The sequence below is a fragment of the Scyliorhinus canicula genome, chromosome 11, assembly GCF_902713615.1.
Source record: "Scyliorhinus canicula chromosome 11, sScyCan1.1, whole genome shotgun sequence".
NCBI lineage: Eukaryota > Metazoa > Chordata > Chondrichthyes > Carcharhiniformes > Scyliorhinidae > Scyliorhinus > Scyliorhinus canicula.
The window spans coordinates 15986779-16004282 of record NC_052156.1 but is presented as its reverse complement, the minus strand read 5'-3'; the positions used below and the strand labels follow the sequence as shown (position 1 = coordinate 16004282).

General features: G+C 46.6%; 1 protein-coding gene across 1 annotated transcript in view; it reads left to right on the top strand.

Moving 5' to 3' along the window:
• The window catches only part of mst1rb (macrophage stimulating 1 receptor b), a 156021-nt gene that overhangs the window by 103339 nt on the left and 35178 nt on the right, over positions 1 to 17504 (top strand). The window contains exons 7-11 of the mRNA XM_038812334.1: positions 1817 to 1955; positions 5062 to 5198; positions 8664 to 8834; positions 9931 to 10024; positions 13944 to 14174. Coding sequence (XP_038668262.1) covers positions 1817 to 1955; positions 5062 to 5198; positions 8664 to 8834; positions 9931 to 10024; positions 13944 to 14174 — 772 coding nt within the window. The remainder of the gene's footprint in view (positions 1 to 1816; positions 1956 to 5061; positions 5199 to 8663; positions 8835 to 9930; positions 10025 to 13943; positions 14175 to 17504) is intronic.

The window sequence follows — 17504 nt, the reverse complement described above, 5'->3', positions numbered from 1 at the left end:
TTACTTGTGGTCTCAATAAAAAATAGAGTTGCCAGGTCAGAGATTCAATCCCAAAAGCCTTTCTCCAAAAGCTCTGTCTCTCTAATGCTTTCAAAACGTCTCTCATCGAATCTCATAGAATCCCTGCAGTACAGAAGGAGGCCATGCGGCCCATTGAGTCTGCACTGACCTTCTGAAAGAGTAGCTTATCTAGACCCACTATTCTGCCCTACACGGTAACCCCACCTAACCTGCACATCCCTGGACACTAAAGGGCAATTTAGCCTGGCCAATCCACCTAACCCGCACATCTTCGGACTGTGGGGGAAAACCAGAGCACCCGCAGGAAACCCACACAGACGCATGGAGACTGTGCAAACTTCACCCAAGGCTGGAATTCAACCCGTGACCCTGGCGTTGTGAGGCAGCAGTGCTAACCACTGTGCCGCCCTTCTTCCGCGTGTCTCTGCCTTCCTTGGCTCTACCTAGCAATGACCTCATCTCCCCAAGATAAAAAACAAACTTACTCTCCAGGGACTGAAAGCACATTAACTCTCCAGGGACTTCCCCAAGACAACCACAATGCATTAGGGCCAGACTAAAAAACACACTCCTTCGTCAATGTCACCTGCTGGTTGCTGAACCACCCAGGCCTTGCAGAACAGAATTCTTAAAATAAAAATGACTGTTGCAGTTAAACATATTCTAACATTTAACCCTTAACTTGTCCAATATATTTATAATACAATTTTCCTAAATTCTTCTAATTGTCATCCAACAATTCAGCCAACACAACTTGGACACTGGGCGGTATCTTCCCCTCAGCACACGGAGTACTGGCTGAGGCGAGAAAACTGCCGGCTAGCTCTCCAGCTGCACAGACGAGTTTTCTCTGCAGAGTTTAGCGCATTGTGAACAAATAAATCTTGCGCCGGGGGGGGGTTTCATTGTTACTCTGGTGGTGCGGGGTCTGATAGAGCTGGCAATGCCAGCGCCAATGGGATTAGGCCACCATTGTTAAAGGTCAGAGGGCACTGCTCGGGCATGACCCTCTCTACCCAGGAGCTACATTTACCTTGGCGACTCTGATGGCGTTCCCCTTGACGGATTCCTGTTTTTACAAACCCGTTGTAAACCTGTCTCGATGCCAAGCCGGCGACGAATGAATATTCAGTAAGGGAGGGTCATATGGCTGAGAAGCTCTGTAATGGCATTTAAATTTATTAAAATATATTGAAATGAGAAGGGTAGAATCCTCGTTATGCCACCTGTGGGGGGCAAGGAAGGAGAAGCTTGTTTTCTGACTTTCGCGGGGTATTGGGCCCAAGTCGCCGTTTACGCTGACGGCCAACACGGGCTCAAAATTCCGCCCATTGGTTTGAACTGGGATTCTCTCTGATTGGCGTGGCTCGGCTAGTCGCAGCTTGAACCACCTGAGTCATTGACAGAGTTGGGGGGCGGGGGTGGGCAGTGTTGAAACATGCATTTATGGGTTTGCAGCATGACATCACAGGAAAGGAAGTGTGTCATGCCATCCAGTTTTAGTTCTGCTTTTGCTTTCAACAGAGAAAGAGCTCAGCTTCTGGTATCTTTGAGCTTTATGCCACGTTCCTACGTGTCTCGTCTCAATGAATGAACCCACACCGACAATATGTTGGCACAATCCTTTGTGAGCGGTTGCCATTTTATCATTCTAAAAATATGACGGCATCGTGTTTGTTCAGAGACAGGCGTTCTGAAACATGTTGAAAGAGGGCGAATGTGTCAGCTGCAGTCCCTGAAATGCATGCCTGATTTTGTTTTCAGATGGAAAAACAAATCTTGTGTTTTCTGGCAGGTTGGTGTGCAAACTGGAAGTAACTGGAAAGCCTCAGCCTGAGACACTGACAGCGGTCACGGTCACCATTCAAGAAGAGAAGCATGAAGGGGAATTCTCCATCAGTGGATCCACCTCCCTCGCAGGATTTGACTTTGTGGTTAGATTCACGCAGTATTATGATTCGCTTTGTTTTTCACATGTCGGTTCCGAGCGCTAAATTTTGTTACTGAGCTGCTCTCTTTAGATCGCTGAACCAGGGCACCACACGCAGGTAGATGTTAGGAGGAGCCTCCCATGGGCTTCCAAATAGCCAGTACACCTTGTAAGGACCACACAGACCGAGCAAGGATCCTGCCCACAATGGCCGTGACCAAGCCTCGTGTGCCTAAGTAGTCCCCAGCTAGGTGCCATTCATTATTGGTCCACACAAACATGGACCAGGCAGAATGGCACCCAGGGGGTGGATCTCCCAGGCCATCAGAGGCCCCTGGGTGGTCATGGTCAGGTCAGTGTGGTCCCCAGCCCTCCCACTTGAACACAGGCACCTTGGCACTGCCACCCTGGCACTTCCTCCAGGACTTTGGTTTCCTCCCATGGTCCAAAGATGTGCAGGTTAGGTGGATTGGCCATGATATGTTTCCCCTTAGTGCCCAATGATGTGCAGGTTACAGGGGCATATGGTGATGGGCGGGGGGAGTGGGCCTAGATAGGGAGAGGGCCGGTGTCGACTTGATGGACCAAATGGCCTCCTTTTGCACTGTAGCGATTCTGATATTCTGTGCCTTCTGTGGCAGAGAATTCCACAGGTTCACCACCCTCTGAGTGAAGAGGGCACCCCCCCCGCCCCCGCCCCCTGCCCCTGCCCCCGCCCCCTGCCAACCACCGCAGTATATCTAGTCAAGGAAAATAAACTGGGCCAGAGCAAGATATAAGTAGCTCCTACCTCTGACTCTCAGCCAACCTCACTCAGCAGCCATTTTGGGGCAAAGCTCTGCACACCTCCATTTACTTAAATAAGTTTGTGACCCAATCTTATTGTAACTTTCATCTCTAACTCTTCCACAATCTTTGCCAACTCTGGGGACAAAAATGCCGTTAGATTTAACGTGCAAGTCACACTCCTACACTTCAAAGTTTTAAAGAAATCTTCTAATCATGGGCGGGATTCTCCGACCACCCGTCGGGTGCTGTCAACCTCCGCCATGGCCGGTGCGCAAGCGCTGGGATGACGTCAGCACACGTTGGCGCTCCCACGCAAGCGCCAACTCACGCTGGCCGGCGGAGGCCCTTCGGCGCCGGCTAGCACGGCGCCAACCCCGCTGGAGCCAGCCTAGCCCCAGAAGGTGCGGAGGATTTCGCACCTTCCGGGTGACCCAACGCCGGAGTGGTTCACGCCACTCCTCGGACCGGTACAGCCCGCCCCGCCGGGTAGGGGAGAATCCCGCCCTCTGTGTTTTAGCCATTGGCGTATGAAATGTCAAAGAAACAGCAAATGCTGCAACGACCCAGCAGGTAAACCAGCAACAGTTTAATTTCCATTATGGGGTTTTGAGTTTTTCCTTTTTCTCGTCCTGCCTTTTGCAGTTATGTGTTACGTTGCTGGTAAGTGTCATGAACGTATTCTTCATTATAAAGCCATCAAATAATACTGCCCAAAGCTCACTGACCTCCTTTCCCAGCCACTTGTTGCCTGCTGTGTTAGAAATGGTTTCAGCCGAGTTTGGATTAAGTGATCCCGGCTGTTGGAGCCAGGATGTCGGAGGCATGTCAGCAGCACTCATCCAAGTAACGAAAACCACATCCAAGTGGCTTGTGAAAGAATTTCTGGAATTTCACAGTCCCTCTGGGGCCTTGGCAGAGTAGCGGAGCTGCCTGCTGGTGGTCCCCAGGCAGTAGTCTGGGCTCGAGCACACCCTCCGGTAAGGCACCCCCACTGCCTGTGCTTTCAGTTATCGTCCTATGGACCTGGCTCTGAGTGACAAACCCCTCACCAGGAAGAGAGTCCCAGTAATAACCGTCTGCATTGACCAATGCAAAAAGCAATCCAAGTTGGTAGGGTCGCCGACTGTGATTAAATGTATTCCTGGAGGCTCCATCACGTGACTTGCCCCCATACTCCAGTCGTTCATCAGCAAGCACATCCCATTCTTGTTACACATTGCCTTCCAATTGGACAGCAAAAAGACTCATTACCCAATTGGATGATGCTTGACTGTCGATCAAACAGCGTTATTGTTGCCATTTGGTGAAGGGAAATGTTGAGAGAAAATGTTTTAATGAGCTCCTGATTTTCTGCTGGATTGCATATAGCAGTGACGTGGAGACTGATCTTCAATTTCTGGAAGGCCAGGGTCAATCCTGGAGAGTTGGTAACCCTACAACTTTGGAATATATTAATACCAATCACAGCAACTACTTCATCGATATAGTTCCGTCAGCCCAGCAAAACATTCCAAGGTGCTTCACAGGAGCGCAGCAGAAAAGTGGCACTGAAACAAAGAAGGAGACATTAGGATAATGACCAAACTCTTGGTCAAAGACAAAGGTTTTAAAGAGTCTTAAAGGAGGGGAGAGAATTGAAGAGGCAAGGAGGTTTGGAGAGGATAATCCAGGGTTCAGGCCTTAACAATAAGAGAAATAGTTGCTCCCTCAAACTGTCCCTTCACAAATCGTCACTGCCCCCCATCCATCCTCCGTAGCCCAGCGGAAGAATTCATTGCTGTAGGTTTGTGTAGATGGGTGACTGAGATAATGCAGTTTCCTGCAAATAGACAAAAGTGGAACTTTGGTTTACCTAATGGCTGCTATATTCTCACACGATAAAAGACAGAATCTTCAGGTGTATTGGCTCACTTTCCAATACCTGTCCTCAACTTTTATTCTCTGGTGTAAGACGAGTATCAGGAGTCAATTTGATAATGAGGAGGAGTGCGCTATAGCCATACTCAATCTTGTCTGCCATCATGTGCTCTCTCCATCTCTACCTCTCTCTCCCTCTATCCTCTATTTTGTTCTTGTCAATGGTTGTGAAGCTAATTACATCCATTCCAATTGCCCCCCCCCCCCCGTTGGAATAACTAAGTTCCGTACATGTTAGGCAATGCACCAGAGACTGTTCCCATTCCCCTGGCATGACCCCTTTGCAAACTGTGCACTGATCATGCCAATGGCTCTAACATACGTGGATATTGGTGGGATCTGCAATTCTGCAAATTTTATGATTTCTGGGGTAGCTGTGAACCAATATAATATTTTTTTTATAGGAACCTGTCGTAACTCAAGTGACTCCAACATATGGTCCTCAAGATGGTGGGACATCAATTATTTTCCTGGGCAGACATCTGACAAGTGGCAATAACCAGGAAGTGATAATTGGTGGGAAAGGCTGCATCATAAATCGGTAAGAGATGAGAATGGAGAAAGGTTGCATCAAGGGAATATTCAAATCAGATAACCTGGTTCCAAATGGGTTAAAAATGTTGGTTTTCAAAGTTGCTGGGCGGGATTCTCCACGTGTTGAATCTGGACTGTGTCTTTCCATGTTGCATAAATCCTTTGGGCTTTCTGCACTATTGCAGCCTGTTAATTGTTAAGCATAAGCACTTAACAATTGCAGGGGAAGATCAATACGTTGGAAATTAGTCAATGCCCAACCACTGTGGGTGGCACGGTAGCACAGAGCCACCCACAGTGGTTGCTTCACAGCTCCAGGGTCCCGGGTTCGATTCCCGGCTTGGGTCACTGCCTGTGCAGAGTCTGCACCTTCTCCCTGTGTCTGCGTGGGTTTCCTCCGGGTGCTCCGCTTTCCTCCCACAATTCCCCAAAGACGTGCTGTTAGGTAATTTGGACATTCTGAATTCCTCCTCAGTGTACCCGCACAGGCGCCGGAATGTGGCGACGAGGGGCTTTTCACAGTAACTTCATTACATTGTTAATGTAACCCTACTTATGACAATAATGGAGATTATTCTGATTATTATTATTACTAAACCATCTTGATGCAGCTCGCCTGCTAAACCTACCACCTGTTCCGCCATCTCAGATGCCAACAGGCTCCCTTCGGTGTGTTCAAGAGTGGTCAGGATCGCTGAACACCAGATGAGGAAAAAGACACGCCTGCAGCATTGGCTTGGAGGTCCTCCTTAAGTTTTACTTAATCCCACCTTAAGCGGGGCTACAGTGCATCCTGAAAAGATTTTGAAGAAATTCGGGCAGGACAGACCTCACTTTAACCTATTTCAGCAAGGTCCTCAAACTCTAATTAGATATAAATAGGCAATGGCTGAGCATCTGTTTAAAGTTTATGGCCGGGAAATCAAGTTTCTCATTTGCCACGTTTGTGAGTGAGTTGGGCCTGGGGCAGAAATTGGTACATGTTACACATACTTTAAGCCCAAAGAAAAGAATGCAACAGTTGTCTGTACAATGTTCAGGATTTTACGTTTGTGAACATAGACATAGAACAGTACAGCACAGAACAGGCCCTTCGGCCCTCAATGTTGTGCCGAGCCATGATCACCCTACTCAAACCCACGTATCCACCCTATACCCGTAACCCAACAACCCCCCCCCCCCTTAACCTTACTTTTATTAGGACACTACGGGCAATTTAGCATGGCCAATCCACCTAACCCGCACATCTTTGGACTGTGGGAGGAAACCGGAGCACCCGGAGGAAACCCACGCACACAGGGGGAGGACGTGCAGACTCCACACAGACAGTGACCCAGCCGGGAATCGAACCTGGGACCCTGGAGCTGTGAAGCATTTATGCTAACCACCATGCTACCCTGCTACCCTGAAGATGTTTGTGCCAACGAACGGAGACCTTACCACTTTAGATGGTTATTTAGGGAACACAAGACTGTTAGAAACCACAGAGAGTCGTGAACGCAGTCCAATCCATCACGTGAAACCCCCTCCCATCCATTGACTCTGCCTGCATCTCCCACTGCCTTGGGAAAGCGGGCAGCATAATCAAAGACCCCTCCCACCCGGTTTATTCTTTCTTCCAACCTCTTCCCTCGGGCAGGAGATACAACCTCTTCCATCGGGCAGGAGATACAAAAGTCTGAGAATATTCGCTCACAGACTCAGAAACAGCTTCTTTCCCGCTGTTACGACTCCTGAATGACCCTCTTATGGACTGAACTGATATCACACATCTTCTCTACTGAGTGGGACTACACTCCGTCTGCTTCACCCGATGTCTATGCCGATATATTTACATTGTGTATCTATTGTATGTTCTATATTTTTCATGTATGGAATGATCTGTTTAGACTGTACGCAGAACAATACTTTTCACTGTATCTTGGTAGACGTGACAATCAAATCAAATCAAATTACATGCATCAAAGAAGTGTGTTGGCCCCATTTCCTGTACTGACGAGCTCTGTGGCACGGTAGCACAGTGGTTAGCACTGTTGCTTCACAGCACCAAGAACCTGGGTTCAATTCCTGGCTTGGGTCACTGTCTATGCGGAGTCTGCATGTTTTCCCCGTGTCTGCGTGGGTTTTCTCCGGGTGCTCCGGTTTCCTCTCACAAGTCCCGAAAGACCTGCTTGTTAGGTGAATTGGACATTCTGAATTCTCCTTCAGTGTACCCGAACAGGCGCCGGAGTGTGGCGACTCAGGTATTTTCACAGTAACTTCATTGCAGTGTTAATGTAAGCCTACTTGTGACACTAACAAAGATTATTATTATTACTTAATTTTTAATGTTGTATTTAATTAAGTTATTTTTAAAATTTAATTCATTTTAATTTAAAAAAAATTATATATTCTACCAGAGACACTTGACAATTTGCCAAGTATTTGCTTTATAAATATTGAATTTCCATCTTGTGGCTCCCAATAATTTTTGTCTTGGCCATTTCTTCTCTTTTTTACACAAATCTAGAGTGCCCAATTCTTTTTTTTCTTCCAATTAAGGGGCAATTTAGCACGGCCAATCCACCTATCCTGCACATCATTTTGGGTTGTGGAGGTGAAACCCACGCAGACACGGGGAGAATGTGCAAACTCCACACGGACAGTGACCCAGGGCCGGGATTGAACCCGAGTCCTTGGCATCTTGAGGCAGCAATGCTAACCACCGCGCCACTATGCTGCCCTATTTTGTCCATTCCTTTTTCTTTGGGTACAAAAGATTGCCGGTCCCTGCGTTGGTTCATAACTCACCGAGTCACCCAATCCAGCCCAATGCCATCCCTAATCTTTCAATGCAAAATATTTCTTTATTTTTACTGAAGTGTTTCCAAAATGGCCCGGAAGAGATCAAAATCATATTGCTGAGTGCGGTGCACAGTGCACACAGGGGTGGTGAGCTCAGTTGGCTATGAATGTGGAGTAGAAATATGCCAAAAGCACTGATTCAATTCCCGTACTGGCTGTGGCAGCTCTTGGGGCCTGTCTCCTTACCTTGTCCCACAGTTACATCATGATATGAGCAATTGTTGTCGACTCTTGGTACCCTGTACACTGCAGTTGCCCAGCTATCCCCATACCTTGGATCCTCCTTGACGCTAGCATAATGTAAAGGCATCTACACCTCTCGGTAACATAAGCCGAACAAACATCTATCAATTCAACCTTTGCAATTGACTGAGCAATTGGAAAGAGAGTTCTGGATTGCAGAATGAAGGAGAGTGATGGATGTATGAAAATAAAGAGTGAACTTTCCACGAACCTCCTATGAGTTGAATGACACACTTCCTGCACTGTAACATCAGGAAAATCAGATTTACTATTGATTTTTTGTGTCCCTGTTGTTGAATGACCAGAAGTACTGAAACAAATATGTGTTATTTGAGTAAATGACCTATGCTTTTCATTCTTTTTTTAATGTGCTTTGACCTGCCAGAAAAAATAATACTTTTATACAATGCACAACTGAAAAAGTGAATTTGTTGAAGGAAGACCCTCTTGTTGTGGTGATAGACTCGGCAAGGGTAACAGCCGAGCCTAACCTCCAGTTCCAGTACCGAAAGAATCCCATCATCAGCAGCATCTACCCAACCTGCAGCTTCATGAAGTAAGCCACCATTTAGTCGAGTCTTGTGTGAGCCAGTCAGACAGGCAATGGGGTAACCATTACCCGCTGTTGCTGCTGTTCTACGTGAAGATTTATTTGAGTGAACCAGAGGGAAGACATTTATGCCCCCCCACCAAAGGTGGGTTCTGAGGTGGGGGACAGAATGTAAAATTGAATGGACTGGATTTCCCTCTACCCCAGGAAACCACCCGCCAAAACCCAAACACAATTTCATGTTTGGAAGTGCAGGGCATATCGATGCTACTATTCGGAAGCTTTGTAATAAGCCTTTCAAATGGACTTTAAAAGAAATCAAATTCTTGCAATCTAATAGAATTGTCAATCAAACTGATTGGGTAAATAGAAATAAGTTATTTTCACTTGCTGGGAGTCTAGGTCTAGGAGTGCATTGTCTAAAATTAGAGCCAGACATTTCAGGGGTAAAATTAGAAAACTCTTCAACAATTGACGATGAGGCAATTGTTAACTTTAAAATTGAGATGTATAGATTTGTGTTCGCCAAAAAGACTAAAGGATGTGAGACAAGGGCAGGTGTCAGGAGGTAGATCACAAATCAGCCGTGACCATGGTGAATGGCAGAATGGGCTCGAGAGGATAAATGGCCTCTTCCTGTTCCTACTTGTCTAGTGTACTGGCTTATCCAAATAAATGGCCGTCTATAGCCGGGAACATGGCTGCTGAGCAACATCCTGCCTCTTTCCCATCCACATCCTTGTCTCCTGCGAGGGGACTATGTGGAGAAATCGAAAGTTCTTTTTCAAATCCTGACACACACAGACATCTGCAGAGTAGTCACACGCACGCATCTGGGTTTCTGTTGGGGCATCTTTCAGGGTAAAGAAAGGCAAAGCATGATAATCTCTTCACTCTCATGACTGACTGTGGGTCAAGCTCAGGGTGGGAAAGAATGTTCCTTAGCCTACTGCCTCCGTTGACCGTGTGCGTGCACGTGTATGCGTGCATGTGTGTGCTCAACATGTGTGTACATATGCGTGTAGTGTGTGTGCGCGTTTCTCTCTCACTCATTCATGGATTAAGATTTAAATCACTGTTTAATCCATTGGGTTTTCCACAGAGGCCTCAACATTACAATAAGTGGGACCAATCTGAACTCCGTGTACCAGCCAAGGCTAGTCTTCACTGATGATAAAAACAAAACGTTTGAAAAGGTAAGTTTTTATTTTAGAAATATTGCACCTTTGTTCCATCCTTCCGCCTTTTCTCTTCTGCTTAAAACTGCTAAAAATTGAATTTAAAATATAAATAAATTGCAGAGGAGGTCTTCAATAGGCTGGAGGTCTTGCCGTGGAATGGGGGGGAGCGGGGTGGGGGGAGGTCAATGCCTCTGAGCCAGAACTTTGGTTTTGAGTTCCACCCGAGGATTTGATGGCCAAGGATGGTGTGTTCACGACCAAACCAGTGACCTGGAAATCCTACCAAAACTGGCAGGTGGTAAGAGCAGCAGGGATTTCTGATCAACCATGCATTGGAAAGGACGTTGGAGCCTCTGCCATCACTATCCATAGCTCCACAGAATGCATGTGCATATCACCACAGCGACTGAGGCTTCCTGAGTGAACCGTAACAAGCCACCACCATTAGATAGGCCGACTTTAGTCCGTAAAGTTGATTAATTGCGACTGGGTGATGTGCATCGACGGATACCAAGGGAAGTCAGGGTGGAACTTGCTGAGGCAGTGACCTTCATCTTCCAATCCTCCTTGGATGCAAGCGTGGTGCTAGAAGAGTGGAGAATTACAAATTTTGCACCCTTATTCAGGAAAGGGTGTCAGAATAACCCCAGCCACTTCAGGTCTGTCAGGGTAACTCGAGTGCTTCCTGATATGATCATTTGGAATAAAATTAACAGCCCTTTGGAAAAGTGCAGATTAGTGAAGGAAAGCCAGCATAGATTTGTTGAGGACAAATTTTGTTTAACTAACTTGCTTGAACTTTTTGACTCTGTAACGGAGAGAGTTGATGCGGGTAATGCAGTTGATGTGGTGTACATGGACTTCCAAAAGGCATTTGATAAAGTGCTGCATAACAGTTTATCAGAAATGTTAGAGCCCTGGAAGTAAAAGATGGAGCAGCAGCATGGACAAAATTGCCCACATGACAGGGAAAAAAGAGAAATAATTTTCAGACTGGAGGAAGGTATTTAGTAGGGTCTGCTTTTATATATATGTGTGTGTATAGATATAAAAATAACCTAGACTTGGGCCTACAGGCCCAATATTTCCAAATGACACATAATTTGGAAGTATTGTAAGCCGAGAGGAGGACACGTCAGTTCCTGTTTTAAGTTGTCTCATTCTTCGCCGCACACATAATAGGGTCACCATGTGCCTTACCTTAGCGTCAAGACATTCACTTAAGCGGCATTTTGCGCTGGGGCTGACGGAGCGAGCGTGACCCCCATCTGCGCCATTTTGGAGTGGCCCCTTCCGCTCCCTGAGATTCTCTCCTACTCCTGGATACTGTCTCGTGCTGGCCAAGATTCTCTCCCTCTCCCTGATACTCTATTTCTCTCTTGTGGACTCTCCCACTTGCCAGTTCCCTTCCTCAATATCCTTCTCGCTCCCTTGCTCCTTTTCTCCCTCTCACTGCCCCCTCTCCTGAGTCTGTGTTCACAGAGAGAGTTCAAGAGGAAAGGCCGTGGGCAGAAGCGTTCGGAAGGGGGGGGGGGGGGTGGCGGGGAGTGGGGGAGTCAGGCAGGGAAGCAGTGAGTGGGAGAGAGTCTGCCTGGGGGAAGCAGTCAGTGGGGAGAAGGTAAGTAGAATGAGTGAGCATTTTTCTTTCATTTAAAGGTTATTACATTACGAATATAGTATTTCAACTTATATTTCAATGTTTTTTCCTTAACGGGAAAAGTCCTTAATCTGCAGTTGCAACTTGTACATTGGCTGTAATGGGAATATCTGATTTGCATAAAGTTATTCCACTTGTTATGGGTCAGGGTTTAGAGAACACCAAAGTATATCATGGAGTTCACCTGACCTACAACTTTTAATAGATTTTGGTTATGAGGAGCAAAAGGGCCCACTTTCCAGGTGTTATGCAACAGAGATCTTAAGTATTTTTAAACAAAACAATGTTTATTCAATGAATCCAGTTAACGTTTTATAAACAGACAGCAAACATCTTATCAACTACCAACACAAATACACCCCCAAAGATACAGTACTCTATAGGTAACCCTTAATAACTTTCCTAACAACATCCACAAGCCAAACACCCTTTTACTACAAGACAGTAGGTTTGAATTCCTTACAGGAAACAGGTATTACTTTGAAGTTATCAAGTGGTCTGGAGATATTCTTTAGCATACAGAGAGACCAAAAATACACCTTCTTTGTTTGAATGTAGCTCCCAACTGAAAACGAAACTAAAAAACTCAGAGCCACAAAGCAGCTTCCAGCTCAAAACGAAAGTAAAAGGCAGAATCACAGCCCAGCTCCACCCACACAATGACATTACTGCAGCCATTTGATAAAACACACTTTTCTTAAAGGGACACACTTAAAGGTGCACTTTTCAGGAATGCAACTACAATGTTAAGCGAGGAGTCACTGCAGTGTTAAACGTCAGGAGGGCATGGACAGATTGATGGAATGGATGGACAATTGGTGGGTGAAATTGAAGGCAGAGAAGTGTGAAATTACTCACTTTGGTGGAAAGAATGAGGAGAGAGATAGTCTGAGACAAATGGGATCATTCCGAAGGGAGAACAGGAACAGAAGGACTGGAGGGACGTAAAGTGCATAAATGATGGAAGTTGGTAGAAGAGACTGAGAAAGCAGGTGATCAAGCATACAGTGTCCTGGGCCTTGTCAGTAGTGGTATTGAGTACAAAAAACAATGAAGTCACGATAATCCTGTGCACAACATTGGTTCAACCTCAACTCGATAGGTGATGTAAAGGCAGTAGAGAGGCTGCAGGTAAATATTCACGAGAACGGCCCAGGACCAAGGATAGATTGGAGGCTTGGGGGCTGTTCGCCTCTGGGAAGAGAAAGCTTGAGAGGAGGTATTTCAAATGATGGGTTTGGACAGAGGAGACAGGGAGAAACCTTCCCCATTGGCAGAAGGACCGAGACACCAGGGGGCATTGCTTTAAAGTGATTGGCAGAGAAAAGGTAATGGTGACAGGAGGAGAAGCTTTTTCACGCAGCGAGTGCTGCGGGCCTAGAATGCACAGGCTGAGATTGTGGTGGAGACAGATTTGAAGGTGACACTCGAAAGTGATTAGGATAATTACCCAAAGAAAAAGAATTGGAAGGCCCCAGGGGAAAGGCAGGAAGGTGGAACTCGGTGAACTGCTTGTTCAGAGAACCATGATGTGGAGATGCCGGCGTTGGACTGGGGTGAGCACAGTAAGAAGTCTTACAACACCAGGTTAAAGTCCAACAGGTTTGTTTCAAACACGAGCTTTCGGAGCACGGCTCCTTCTTCAGGTGGTTCAGAGAACAAACAAAGACACCATGGGCCAAAGAGACTCCCTCTGTGCTGTCACCATTCTATGATCCTATTGGGCAGGGGGTTGTTTTAGTACCTATGTCCCTATGGATAAAGCCCAGTAGTCTGCATGCTTTATTCTCTGCCACCCTCAATAATTTGTGTATTTATATCCCCCCTATTCCTCTATTCTTGCACCGGCTTTAGAATGACCATTTGTCTTATGTTGCCTTTCCTCATTAACAACCAAATCACAATTTTCCTGATTTATTGTCAGTATGGAAAGATCCCAGTGGTTCAAAGGCACAGATTGATTTTCTGATTGGACAAACAAAGTACATTTCCGATGGCTTTGCATCCAAGAGGAAATAATACCCAACATCTTCCACCTCGCTTGCTGTATCCCAGGGCTGTGCAATCCAGCTGGGACCTAATGATTTTAATAGCATAAGAACTGGACCAAATAAAATGTTTCACGTAGATTTTTCTGTTCTGCTGTAGCCCCCGAATGCGGGACCTTACCTCGCTTTCCTCAACCAGCTTGCCTCTGCTCTCTTCCAAACTCCTATGTGTATTAACTGAATGTGATAATGTTTGCACAATCATAAATACTCTTACTCTTGGCCACAGGCATGTGAAGAGCCAGACTCTGCCGAGGCCATGATCTGTCAAACTCCTCCGCTCTATGATGATGACGAGGTAGAAGGAAAGCTTACTGTGATAATGGATGGCGTGCAGAACCTCAAGGCATTTGAGATGGAATACAAGATGGACTATGAGGTTAATCCATTCGATGATGAAGACGGTGAAGATAGGAGTGTGTACAAGTTAACGAACGGTGAAGATGAGATTAAGTTCCGCGTGAGTTAATTATTTTGGTTCCTCAGCTCCTGTGAGAAAATGTGAAAATTATTTGTATGTAGCACTCTGCAAACTAAATTGAAAATCTGGACTCTTGGGATGGTTTCTCAGAAGGAAACTTCGGGTCCCCCAGCCACGCGATTCTCGGCGACGCACCGTTTGCTGCCGGCCGGATTCTCTACTCCCATTGAAGCCGTACAACGCTGCCGGGGAACCCATGGATGGGGGTGCGCTGCCGGCAGGAAGAGAGAATCTCAACGGTCGGGGAATTTCTGCCTTTATATTTAAATTCATGGCTATGAATTTGTGAGCCAGGATTAATGAATGTTACGCGAGAAAATACTGGCGTGCAAACCAAACATAGGGCTCCCTGGGCTGTTTGTTCATCCAGAACATGGCTCAGCTGTGACATGGGTGGAGCTGCCCATGTGGGTGCTTACAGGTGGGTCACTTATCTACTGGAAGCTGTGTCTGGAACCCAAGTACCAGAATTGATAGAATTCCTACACTGCAGAAAGAGCTAATTCTGCCCTTCAGGTCTACACCGACCCTCTGTCTATACCTCGGCCCATTCCCCTGCCCTACCCCCATGACCTCACCTAACCTGCACATCCTTGGACACTAAGCGGCTATTTAGTCTGGACAATCCACCTAACCTGCACATCCTTGGACTGTGGGAGGAAACTGGAGCACCCGGAGGAAACACACGCAGACACGGGGAGAAGGTGCACACTCCACACAGACAGTCACCCAAGGTGGGAATCGAACCCAGGCAGCAGCGCTAACCACTGTGTCACTGTGCAGCAGTAGAACCAGACAGGTTGCGGAACCTTGAAAGTGCGGCCTCTGAGGGGAGATCACTGCTGAGGCTGCAAATAGAACCAGAGTCCTGGGAGATAGCATGGTGGTCCCCAATTGTTCCAGTCTTAGAAAAGGATGATTCAGTATGAATATGCGGGGATTTCAAATCGACTATCAACCCTATATTATGTGCTGATCAGTACAATCGGCCACTTATCGAAGATCTTTTTGCAGGCCTCTCGGGCAACCAAATATTTAGCAATATTTTTCCCAAGCCTATCTGCAAATGAACATAACTACTGAGTTTCTACCGTTACTGACCACGATGTGGAGATGTCAGAGATACCTGAGGAAGGAGCAGTGCTCCGAAAGCTAGTGTTTGAAACAAACCTGTTGGACTTTAACCTGGTGTTGTAAGACTTCTTACTGTTACTGACCACAGTAGCACACAAGGGTCTGTTTCTGTATCAGAGGCTTCCATGCAGGTTAACGTCCGCACCGACTCTATTCCAACAATCTATGGATCAGATCTTGAGTGGGCTTTCGGGTGTGCGATGCTACCTGGACGACATTTTGATTACAGGTTTGAACAATGTCGAGCTTGTAAGGAACCTAGAAGCTACTCTTGCAAGGCTGCAACTATGTAGTCTCAGGGTCAAGGAAGAGAAAGGAATTTTCTATTCGCTATCTTGGACACATCATCGACCAAGATGGTCTTCACAAAGAACCTAAGAAGATGCCAGAAATCCTGGCTACTCCATGACCACAGAATGTGACTCAGTTAAGGTCGTCTCTAGGATTATTAAGTTACCAGAGAACGTTTGTACTGCTCTTAACAACAAGACCTTTACACATGTGTCTTTGTAACAAACCAGCTTGGCTCTAGACGAAAGATTGTGAGGATCCTTACCAAAATATCAAAAGAATATTATGAGAATCGGAGTTATTAATCCGTTGTAACTCAAAACTGAAGCTGCCGCTGGCTTGTGACGCATCACGCTGTGGGGTTGGAGCAGTTGTCTCACATGTAGTGCCTTCAGGCGAAGAGTGACCAATAGTATTTGCTTTCAGGACATTGACTGGTGCTGAGTCCAACTATGCCCAGCTTGAGAAAGAAGCTCTCAGCAATACTTTCTGGCATTCGAACATTCCACTATTATTTATTTTGCCGTTAATTTATTCCATTGACCGATCATCGCCCCTTAAAAACAGTTTTTAGGTCCGTTCGCTTGCTGCCTGTCGGTTACAATGTTGGCCATTAATCCTGTCAGCACACCATTATGTTGTTGAATATCTCAGGGCTAAACAGCATGCAAATGTGGACACTTTGCCTGGACTGCAGCTGGAAGACCAAAAAGATGAACATTTCAACAACATATTTTATTTGTCTCATGTGGAAAATTTTCTGTTAACATCTTCTCGGGTACAAATATTTACGTGAACTGACCCTGAAGCTCCAGGTCACAAGTTTATTGTGTGTAGCGCTTGATTTGCTATTTAATCATTTTAATCATCTGCCTACTGAGGTACTACGGGTTGAAGTCAGAAATAGGAAAGGAGCAGTCACCTTGTTGGGAGTTTTCTATAGGCCCCCCAATAGCAGCAGAGATGTGGAGTAACAGATTGGGAAACAGATTTTGGAAAGGTGCAGAAGTCACAGGGTAATAGTCATGGGTGACTTCAACTTCCCAAATATTGAGTGGAAACTCTTTAGATCAAATAGTTTGGATGGGGTGGTATTTATGCAGTGTGTCCAGGAAGCTTTTCTAACACAGTATGTAGATTGTCCGACCAGAGGGGAGGCCATATTGGATTTGGTATTTGGTAATGAACCAGGGCAAGTGATAGGTTTGTTAGTGGGGGAGTATTTTGGAGATAGTGACCACAATTCTGTGACTTTCACTTTAGTAATGGAGAGGGATAGGTGCGTGCAGCAGGGTAAGGTTTACAATTGGGGGAAGGGTAAATACGACCCCCGACCGACGCCGCGGCGACAGAGAATCGGTGGACCGGAATCACATGAATTGCCCCTCACCGCCCCCATCCCCCCAGCAATTCTCCGACCCGGCCCGGGTTCGGAGGGGTTGTTGGGTCACGGGGATAGGGTGGAAGTGAGGGCTTGAGTGGGTCGGTGCAGACTCGACGGGCCGAATGGCCTAATTCTGCTCTGTATGCTTTGTGTTCTATGTTCTAATCCCGCTCATTGTTTAAAAAGGAAGTTGGGATCATGGACAGCATTAGCTCCATGCAGACGGGGAAGGCGCCGGGACCGGACGGATTCCCGGCGGACTTCTACAAAAAATTTGCGACAACCCTGCATGGGGACCTCCCTCCCGGGCCCTCGCCACGGCAGCACTCCCATCCCCACCCAAAAAACACTCCGGCAGCCCGGTGGTGACAGCCACCCTCCAATCCCGGAACCAACTGCGGCAGCAATTTGGCCTGAACAAAATGTCAGACAAAGCTCCCATCTGCAACAACCATAGGTTCACACCAGCACTGACTGACGCCACCTTCAAAAGGTGGAGG